The sequence below is a fragment of the Schistosoma mansoni genome, chromosome 2, assembly GCF_000237925.1.
Source record: "Schistosoma mansoni strain Puerto Rico chromosome 2, complete genome".
NCBI lineage: Eukaryota > Metazoa > Platyhelminthes > Trematoda > Strigeidida > Schistosomatidae > Schistosoma > Schistosoma mansoni.
In genome coordinates, this window is record NC_031496.1 from 17,317,083 (window position 1) to 17,328,950 (window position 11,868).

General features: G+C 35.4%; 1 protein-coding gene across 1 annotated transcript; it reads left to right on the forward strand.

Annotated features, from left to right (window-relative positions):
* Window positions 1-2,448: 2,448 nt before the first annotated feature.
* On the forward strand, window positions 2,449-9,377 carry Smp_169050 (hypothetical protein). Its single transcript, XM_018795917.1, has 3 exons — window positions 2,449-2,473; window positions 7,185-7,858; window positions 8,467-9,377. The coding sequence occupies exons 1-3, from the start codon at window positions 2,464-2,466 to the stop codon at window positions 9,190-9,192; spliced, it is 1,410 nt and encodes a 469-aa protein (XP_018650182.1). The 5' UTR covers window positions 2,449-2,463; the 3' UTR covers window positions 9,193-9,377.
* Window positions 9,378-11,868: the final 2,491 nt, after the last annotated feature.

The following is an 11,868-nucleotide window of genomic DNA, read 5'->3' on the forward strand; positions in this document are numbered from 1 at the left end:
AAGACTTTATAATGTGTTTTCCGATCGCTCACGCTCCTCAGCGCTCATTAAAAGTGATGCAGATCCAAAAAACGATAAGGATCTTCAAAGCTGCTGCAAAATCTGTTAATATAAGTAAAGGGTCGTAAAGATTTTCACTTATTTGTGGCATCGAAAGCATAGGCGTTTGATTTGGGCTTGAATCGTGTAGCACATGGAGGACAGCTGACAGACGCATTCCAAGTGAGAACAGGGGTCAGGCAAGGCTGCTTACCCTCTCCCTATCTTTCTCTTCTGATGGTTGACTGGATTATAAAAACCTCGACATCTGGGAGGGAAGCGCGGAATAAAATGGACTACTCAGAATCAACTAGACGATCTGGACTTCGCAGATGACCTGGCCATTCTATCCCACATACATCAACAAACTCGGGTGAAGACAACTAATGTAGCAGCAGCCTACGCATCAGTAAGCCTTAACATGCACAAGGAGGAAGGCAAGACCCTCAAATACAACACGGAGAATACCGACGCAGTCTCACTTGATGGAGAAACTCTGGAAGGGATAGACAGTCTCACGCACCTGGTTAGCATCTTCAATGAACGAGGATAATCGGACGCAAACTTAAAGGCGAGGATTGGCTAATCAAGGGCAGTATTCCAACAACTGAATAACGCATAGGACTCAAAACAATTATCGGCCAACATCAAGGTGAGTATCTTCAATGCAAACGTCAATACAGTTCTAATGTACGGAGTTGAAACGTGGCGAACTAATACGACCATCATCAAAAGGTATAGGTAATAATGAACTGAAACTCAATATCTGTAGACCGGATACCTTCAGCAAGAACCTACTGTGGGAGAGAACAAACCAGCTTCAAGGATCAATCTAAATCTTCATATTTGACATAATAGTCTTGTCTCTCAATATCTCCTATTTCCCTGTTATTTTCAGGATTCCAAATTAGCACCTGCCTCGTAACGCAGTTTAGTGATTTCCACAATATATGCTCTACTCCTTTCTAGTGCCTTCCCCTAATTATCTCTTCAGATTGCAGCTGATTTGTTCTCTATTGCAAACCAGTCGGATTTTTCCTAACACTGCCGAACGTAATGATTGGGCTGATCAGTGAACAAGTGGGAGAATACATTGATAAAAGTATCAACCTCTACGAAACTCAACATGAACTTGAGAAAGGGAGGTTCTATGGGCCCAGTCTACTCACGGCACGATAAGGCTGTATGATCTTCTGGGACCGAAGTATACCGGTCTATGTAATGTTCTTCGATTTCGAAATAGCTATTTGCACAGTACCACACGTACTTCTTATAGCAAAGTTTGCAAGAAAGATACTCACTGACTAATGTCTACCCTGGTTCCTAAACCACTTAAAGAACCAAATTTTCTATACGAAAGTATATGCAGTGCTTGGGAAATGGAGGGTCTCAGCATCAAGAGTTCATGAGGGGAAATTTTAATTCCACTTCTGTTCTTGATCTTTATTAGCGACATGTTGGATAAAATAAGGCTGGTGTCACTGACCTATGCAGACAATGCAAAGATTTAGAAGTTCATAAAAAGCTGAAATGATTCATTTGAGCTTGAATAGCTCATAGGAGAATAGGCGGTGGGTCAGTCAAAATGTAACCATGGGAGTGGGATGCAGCCATGGCAAACACAACTAGCCATTCTATGCAAAGACAACCTAGCACAGTCACTTAAGATTTCCTCCTAACACAGCTTCAAATGTACACACACACCCATCCTGAAGTCTACACTGTAGTTGCATTTCCTCTCTTTAAAAAAGATATGTCTCCTAGACTAAGTACACAGACGGAAAACTAAGCTAGTGATAAGTCTAAAACATAAATCTCACGATAAATCTCGATAAATACGTAGTCACCCTTCGTTTATAATATCCCTCCTGGACCATATGTGTCTGGTTCACACTTCATGATTCACCTCGGCTATCATCACTGCATACCAGAAACTACTTTCTATCTCCCTTATCATAATATCCATGCCCCCCTTATTATTTTGATTCTGTCTTCCTACGCACTAACAATTAAGTAAATATTTTTTATTTATTCTAAAAAAATCGTCCTTTATTAGCAACAAAATTATCACTTTGTTGTTTATACATTTCAACCAACTAACCTCCTGCCTGGTAATATGATATCTGTTGGTACCCAAAAACCTTACTGCCGTGAGAAAAACACACTTACTCAAACTACAAGATACACAAATCCACAAATAACCATCACACTGACTAGAATTAGGGGAATCGAATTATCAGACTATCACCCACTGAACGCAATCAAATACCTAGAGGTGTAGTAAAACAATATTTAGCGATTGCGAAGAAATTAGTCATTTTACATGAACTGGTCAGAAAGACATTGGATACTGAAACTTTTTGAGATCCAGTTTCGTTACCTTGAGAGAGAAAAGGCGGTAGAGCGATTATTTTGATCTTGAAGATGGGTTTGTGTGAGTATACTGAAATTTACTTATAAACCTCATTTATGCGAATTAATTCATGTCGACCGTTGGAAATTTTCATTTAAACTTTACTAAGTCCTGCGAATTACTTCTACCATTTAAGTTCATAAACTTTGAGCACTTTAACGCGTTGAAAGGTTTTAAAATTACACAGGCTATTAACAATCACCATTTATAGTGAGGGGACGAAATAGTTCGATTCTGCTATCACAAATGTAGTCTGTTGTTTGTGAAGTATATTATCCAGTATGTAATTTCTTACACAATTCCTGAGAGACCTGTAGAAGTGTTACTGAAATTTGATCGACTTTGGAGTCGGATACTTTGTAACCCGCTGCAGTCTGTAATGGACAGCCCACTAAGGGCTTTGGATCTCTGTAATAAAGATTTTTGGGTATGTTTGTTATTTTTACCATGTGGTAAAAGTCATATTAAGTCTCTTGCATTACAACAGATTTACTGCTAGCAAGCAACTCTGAGAAATTAAGAGCAGGAGCGAGATACTTTAAAAAGGTATGTTTTCAATGGATGTCTGATTGACAAACGCATCACGGTTGGAAGTTCCGGAATTTCCGTAGACCAAGCGAAAAACAACAATCTGATAGATTGTCTCCTGAATTCAGAAAACCATTGATTTTATGAAGTCCGAAAATCCTCATGGTGTATGGTTGCTCGCAAAAAGAAAGAAAATATTGATAAAAATCCGAAAAATTTATGAAAAGAGAGTTAGAATAATGTGGGGGATTTCACTGTCCTTCCAAAAAATTCACTTTCCACAGATTCTCAAAATAGATAAAGTAATTTCCACCTTCATTGTTTTCTTTTTATCACCATGAAAGTTTACTGTCCATTTTACAAGCCATAAGTAAATTCAAAAGTATTCTGATTTCCGTGACTTTTCTTACCGTTTTAGTTTAACCGACGTATCCGCAGAATATAACTCCTATCTAAGGAAGACCTGTCTAGCCGCTCATTTAGAATGCGAATAGTTAACCCGCCACTAAGCATTGTGTTTCACAACTCCGACTATGTGAAAAATAAATTTTTAATAAATCCAAACTAAATTCATTTTTCCGTAAGTAGGACTGAAGAAAATTAGCAACATTTACATAGTTAAATAGCGTTGTCAGAAAAAGTTAACGAAGAGTCTTGAAGTCACGATAAATGCTTGGAGAACAAAACTTCGTCAAAATTATCCATCTGAGTTCTAAATCTTTTCCACCGGCTCAAAGAGTTACATTGAAAACTTATCTGAAAACAGTTTGTTTACAAATGAAAGGTAGATGTACACAGAATATAGTTGTGAACTGCATTTTAATTTTTATTGTTCCATAAGGAGGCTGTAAAATTGGTTATTGATGAAACCGAAACAATGGAAATCATAGTACTATATATATAGAGTGAGAGTGATATTGTTTGTCGTTTGAAACTATCAAAAAATCACAGTTAAGACGAATACCAATATGCACAGTCTAGATGGTATAGTAGTATATTTGTATAAAGTTAGACTGTTGGGATTCGGATTTTAATATATTTTGCAATATAAATGAGTCGATCATATATTATCCATGTGTTTCTGACAATCTACGGATAAGATTGGCTGAATTAGGTTTTAGTTAGAATTTCGGTTGTCATGAGTTGCTGATAAGCATTACAAATGATTTTATATGACTGATTGATTCATTTGTATTTATATATAAGTTGCCATAGTTTTGCTCTATAAAATATCATTATTGATGTTATCGTGAAGTTGCTTCCAGTCAAAACGATGGCTTGAAAACAACCTACTATGAGAATCATTATGTACCAGCAAGAGAGCGTGTTTTGATGTGGTTTTGTCATTGTCAAAAAAACTGAGCGAACGAAAAATGATGTTTCATAGTCTTAGGCAATAGTAGACTTTCCATTCCGCCCGATTATTAAAGAGGGTGTTAGTATACTTGTGAAACTCAAACATATGAGTTTGCAACTGATTTCAGGCTATAGTGCTGCCATAACTCGTAATGTTTGAAACAAACCGGTCTTAAAAATGCTTTGTTTCCAAGGTAAAGTGGGTAAATCAATAACATCAACGTTTACTGAAACCAATGTTATGTCCTCAAGAGCTACGAAGCTATGTAAAAATAAAATATTATCGTATAACGTTCATGTTTAGTAAAAGTAGTCCTCACTGGGAGAAAGTTCATCACCTGTTATGTATTTTTTGATCAAGCTACTTTATCAGCATTGAGACCACTTCTACTGAGCTTATTAATGTATAATGTTCTAGCGAGTGGGTTATTGTAGTTAAACGGGTTTTCTCAAATTTGTTTCAACAAAATACTGTTTGGGAGAATCGTATATAAACTCTCGATGTAAACATATGTTTAAAAAACTAAATTGCCACCGGTTTTAGTCAAAACTCGGCACATATTGTCTACATTAACAAATAACTGTTGAATAATAATGTCATTCAGCATTTTGAATATCTTTTTAATGTAAGCATTGGAAAATTGCTCGGAAAAATCGAACCATCTTTAAATAATATATTTTTGAATATCTACCTTTCCAAGTCATATTTAAAGTATAGGGATTACTAAGAACTAAAGCCAAATGAATATTTATCTTGCAAATATGGGAAATAATTGTGAAGTAACAAGATAATTAATGTAAAAGTTGCTTGATTGAATGTCATAGGGTTACACTTGTACAAAGTGAACAGATCAGAATCTTGTTGCAAATCTAAAATCAATACTCAATGTTTTATTAATCGCTGTTCATACTAATTGGATGCCTGCTTTAGATTATGCTAGCTTACGGTGTTGTATTTTCTTCTACTTTTAACTACCCCACTGAATCCTAGGTAGTACATTTTTGTTATCCTATGTCTCATGGGATCATCTCGTAATCGAAGTTTTTGTAATTTATTTAGAATAAACAAGCAATATGCTCCATTTACTAAGGAAACTGCCAGAAGATTATTTTTAGGATACAGTCGATGAAATTCCATGCTTAGAACGTGTTTCTAACCTGATAGATGCAAAATATTACTTCTTGACTGGTAAACTTTAGGTTAATTTAAAAATTGCAAGTGAAGTATTTGGCTGCATCTTTCCCTCTGGAGAATATAATGTAAGACACTTATTACTACATGACGCTACATCAATCCATGAAATCATTGCTTGTTGGAGTTTGGCATTTATTGCCAGTGATGACTGAGCACACCGGGAGAAATAACTCAAAATCAAGCTTTGTTAAAATCGGTTACTAGGTAAATTTTCGGATTATTAATTATTCGACTAATGAAAGCTTTAGTTAGAATAATCAGGATAACCATTTACATGAACAAATAGGTGAATGTAGCAGTCTGATCATCTAACTTTATGAGGTAAATTGGCGGCCAACTCTAACATATGGGCTACCTGTTTCCGCTCTCTAGATATTTCAACAAGTTATCTGTTTTTGCTTGTTTTGACACATCATTATGTTTATTAATCGCACAATTTATTATTGTGCACTTATGAAAAGTTTACAACCTACCGCTGTACAAGTAACAAAAAAGACATCGTGGTTGCTGGCAATATGCAGCGAAAAGAACGTAAGCCAACGATAATTATTTATAAATATTCTTCTTAACTTCACTTGTCGTTACAACCTTTGTCTTATATTCTCATTGTCGTGTAACTAAGGGCATTGTTAAAATATTGTTTATCCTATTCAATCATAAAAAAGTATGCATTTTGCACAAAGACTGAATTTAGTTGTTAGTAATTAGTTCCTATAGTTTCATGCAGTAGCCTGAGTTTTCTTTTAAATGTTATATGTTCTACTTCATATAACACCAAGATCAGAATTTTCAATACGAATGTCAAGACAGTTCTCCTGTATGGGGCGGAGACATGGAAAACTACGAAAGCCATCATCCAGAATACATAAGTGTTTATTGATAGTTGTCTACACAAAATACTTCGGATCCGTTGGCCAGACACTATCAGCAACAAGCTACTGTGGGAGGCAACAAATCAGATTCCAGCGGAGGAAGAAATCAGGAAGAAGCGCTGAAGTGGATAGGACACACATTGAGGAAGTCACCCAACTGCATCACAAGACAAACCCTTACATGGAATCCTGAAGGCCAAAGAAGAAGAGGAAGACCAATGAACACATTATGCCGAGAAATGGAAGCCGATATGAGAAGAATGGACAACAACTAGATAGAACTAGAAAGGAAGGCCCAGGACAGAGTAGGTTGGAGAATGCTGGTCGGCTGCCTATGCTCCATTGGGAGTAACAGGCGTAAGTAAGTAAGTAAGTAAGTAAGTAAGTAAGTAAGATGTCCTACTTAATGTTAGGCCAATTGGATATTTTAATACATATTCATTCATTCAGTTAGTCAGTTACAACGAAGAACTTTGTACGTACGTACATCAGTTCGAGTTGCCATACCCCATTAGCACAGAGATTCAGTTGTCAATTCAAATCCTACATTAATGTGAAAGATTTGGGTTTGAAGATGTTATTAAAGCAGTATAATCCAGTGAAATAAATTTGGAAAGAGAATAAAAGATTCAGAAATACATATTCAATAGTTGAATATAAATCGCAACGGATATTTTATACTGCTCGTTCAAACGAATTATCAAGTTAGTTGATGTAAAGAAAGTTTCGTAACTTACATCAATATTGGTTATATAGCTAACTTTTCGAAAAATTCTTTCAGGCGCACAACTTGACAACTGTTTTCCGTCCAGTATACGCCGTCATGTAGGACTTATTCTTGGTATTCTGGATTTATTCTTTTTTGGAGGATATCATTATGGATTTAATTCCCTAATTGGTATTTACAAATCCTTGGGTTTATTCGCTTACAACTGCACACAATCTGGTTGTATGTACAAAGAAGATATGTTTGGAATCAGCTTTAACGTATGGTTTGTTTCACAAATGTGCCTCATTACGTTGGCCGGAATATTTATGGATAGAGTTGGATTGAGACCTTTAAAATTGGCTTCAACATTAATGTATGCTGCTGGCACTCTTATGTTTGCTTTTACAACTGGTAAAGTGGCACCACTTTTCTTTACTGCTGGTATTCTGGTTGCACTAAGTAGTATATGCAGCCTAATTTGTAATCATCAAATTAGTTCAATGTTCCCACATTTTCGTGGAATATGCATATCACTTATTTCCGGAGCCTTTGATTCGAGTACAGTTGTAGCGTATGTTATATCGAAATATCACCCCTATTTTTCACTTCAGTGGTCATTTATATCATTATCAATAGGTTCATTCATTATGGGTTTGTTTATGGCAATGTTCATTTTCACTATGAAGTCAGTAGATATGGCCAAATTCGCAAAAATGGAAGTAAAGGAATCAGTTTTTCAGTCACGAGTAAGTAAAAGTTTATTAATGCTTAATCAATACGTATGACGATGTTATTAAATTTCAACAACTGAAATATCAGCGTCACCTGAAATCAATGTTGTCACAAATCCGAACCGCAAAGTGAGATGCTAATATTCTGTTTTCGTGAACTACGTTTGCATGGGATATCAAAAGTATGGTGCTTAGGCTACGTACAAATCAGTTCTACGGAAAATAAGGTTTAAAAGACTCTATGTTTCTTTTTTAAAATGATGTTTAATATGTATAACACAGAAACGTTAAAATCTGACATGTTTTGCATCTTCATTCACCTTTTGTTCTTGAGTCAAGCAATTCATTTTATCAGAATACGGCTAAACCAAAACGGAGTTTGTTACCATTGTGTTACTTATGATAGTGGATGAACCAATTTCTTCTTACGTTAGTTACTATTGACAATAAGTGATTTATGGGTCATGCACAGATTACTTGGAGACTTTATTAACGCTTAAATGACTAGTTCTACGGTTGTTTATAATTAGATTACGTTCATTTATTTCGAATTGTTCTCTAGTTTTTACCTTTGTCAAGCTAATAACAACATTTTATAGATTATGTTTCTTTCTTATTCAAAGGAAAGTTGTCTGGAAGAATCATCATCAGTTGACGTTGACAAAGAACTGTCGAATGTTATTGATGAACGTTTTCCAACACTGAGGAAATGCATCTTTTCAGCTTCATATGCATTGATTAATTTATGGCTTATTCTTGGCTTATTTCGTTTTGCCATATTTTTAAGTCAGTTATACAGACAACTATTTCATTTGTTTCCAACAGATGAAAAACTAGTTGAACATCTATTAGAAGTGTCTTCAGTTTTTTCAATGTGCGGCTTTTTCGCAGCACCTATTTCTGGAGTAATTATTGATTTGTCTTTGAGACGTTCTCGTGATAAAGTGGCAAATATGCTAATTAGTAACAAATTCAATGTATCTAATAGAGAAATGTATTATAATTACATTTGTGGTTTAGTGCCTGCACTCACAATAATGGGCATATTTGCTGTTATTTTAAGTGCAATGATGTTTATTGCTAACACGGTTGCCATTTATACAGCATTTGTCTGTTTAGTTATTGTTCGATCAATAATGTTTAGTGCGTTTGTCAGTTATTTATTGACTGGTTTCCCAATACGTTATTTCGGCACATTGAATGGTATTTCAAGTGCCATGGCTGGTTTATTCAGTCTGCTACAACATATTTTTCTGCACACAAGCGGTACTACGGCTAACTCAGTGTCGATGGCAGCATCTGTCAGTTTATTTATTACACCTTTTGCACTATTGATGTTAAGACGTTAAATGTGTTTTGCAAAAGGTTAATTTATGGGTTTCTGATTTATTTGTTTCAAATATTCCACAAAATTACTTATGATTGCTTCACTTTTCTTTTGTTTTTGTTCCACTTACACATATATTTAATCAAATGATTCATCTAATCCTCCCTCCCTCAATCCTCTCTTCCCAAACTGCTCATTTCTGTGCTTTATTTGAGTATGAATTTTGTGGTATTTAATTTAACTTTTAAAAAGAATAAACAGAAATAAGTGGACGAAAAAAGCAATAACATTTTGTACCGATCTTTCTGGGATTTCTATTTAATTATCGTACTGCTTATGTGATTTTCATCCAGTTATTCACAATATTTGTCAGCCGAAACATATTAATAGGTTCCGTAAACATTGTTTTGAAGTCTTTACTACCTCAACATTTCAAAATAGTGGACTACCAGCTTTTTTCGATCTCATGCAATTGTGTCATTTTCAGAAAAATTAATTCCATAACGAATGCTCGATATATTTATATAGTCTAAACTATTAGCAGTATAAAAAAGGGACTCAGTGAGTGCTTTAAGTATAGTGCGAAACTCACAGAAGCGAAAACCACTCTGAATTTTATTCGTAATTGCACTTTTGCACACCGATATCCTAAAGATTGTCCTGAATCCTTTCGCTGATGCAAAACTGAACCTAATAATAAATATTTAAAAATATACAAACAAAATATACAAAATGAGCAGACTGAGGTAAAATGCTGTATCAACTTATAAGACTAGTCGTTGTTTATATTACATATAGAAGAGAATTTTATTCAAATGTCTTGGTCGACCGCATGTTAATCATTGTTATCATTATCAGCAGGGTGGATCATGTTGTTCAAGTAATAAACTAAAGATAGTTGTGAAATACTGGATACCGGTATCTTTCCTTAAAAACATTTGTCACTCACTCATATCGAATATTTCTACTAAAATTTAGTAATAAATGCTATATTCATTTAAAACACGTTACTTCAACTTTAAGTGGCGATATAGCAGTGAATTGGGAATGAATTTCGTTACAAATTGGCGATTCTTCATTCATATCCGAAAGTTACAGTTTCCTCCTGTTGTACGTAGTGAATAAATATTACGAAATAACGTTTTCAGCATTTATGTGATAATCAGAGTTTGTTAGCCATTATTTACCTAGGTGAAGTGCAAAGAGCTTCCACCTTCCTATTAAAATCAATTGTTTACACATTCGAGTACTAGTTTGATGTCTATACTATTCTTCTTTAGGTGTTGTACTTAAATGAACAAAATATTGCTAATACTCTTTCTTCACTGAAACGTTTTATCATAATAGTGTAAACGTAAATCGAAAGCCATTTGAACAGTTATACAAATAATTCAATTAAATATGTAGACATTAGGAATCTAACTGCCATTTCATATTGCCATATAGAAAGGCCCTCTTTGCAATATTTAAAAAAACGGTTGAACAGTCTAAAAAATTAAAACAAGAGTTTTAAATGCTGTTATGAAAAACTTCTATTAATCAGCTACAGCCACTATCTACCAGCATTCGCGGTTATCGGAATAACTATAACCAATTGATCGTAAGCTGGACAGAATGGATTGGATTCGCAGGTTATGTTGTTGTACTCCGGTAATGAAGAAGGAAATGCTTCGCACACACAAGAAATTGCATTGATGCTGTCCACAGAAGCACGAAAGCCACCTATAAGATGGGAATCTCATGAATCCGCAATTATCAAGACAACCTTGAAAACAAAGAATGAGGGAATCACAATGGATGTTATCCAGTGCTATGAACCCATCAATGATAGCAACGACGATGATAAAGACCAGTTTCATGAGAGGCTGCAGTCTATCCTAGAGAAGCACCCAGAAAACGACGTGACCATCCGGATGGGAGACCTAGACGCTTAACTCGGAGTGGACAAAACAAGGTTTAAAGATATCATGAGATGACATGGACTAGAAGGAAGGGATAAAAATGGTGGGAGATTCGCAAATTTATGTGCTTTCAACAAAATGGTTATATGTGGCACTATATTCCCCCGTAAGCTCATACACAAACTTACATGGGTCTCACTAGGTCACACCACTGAGAACCAGATAGATCATATTTGCATTGCTAAAGGGAACAGAAGGTAATGATAGACGTGAGAACAAAGTGACGAGTTGAACTAGCTTCAGATCACCACCAACTGGTGGTTGCCAAGATGAAACTAAATCTAAAGAAACACTGGAAGACTGGAGAAACAGCATTACAAAGGTTCAATACAGCCTTCCTTCGAGATACTGACAAAGTCAACCAATTCAAGGTAACTCCCAACAACAGGCTCCAAGCCCTACAAGCTATATTCAACGAAGAAGAATATACTATGTAGGACAGTTGAAAGGAGATCAAGAAGCACTAACTTCAATATGTTAGAAGCTTCTGGGCCGCAACAAACATCATCCTAGGAAATGGATCTCCATCGAAACCCTGGACAAGATTCAAGAAATGAAAAACAAGAAGAGAGCAATTAACAACAGATGAACAAGAACAGAGAAAGTCAGGGCACACTCTGAATACACAGAAACAAACAAGCAAGTGAAGAAAAGCATTAAAATGGACAAGCAGAAATATGTGGAATACCCAGCAACGATAGCGGAAAAAGCTGCAACAGAAGAAAATATGAAACAAC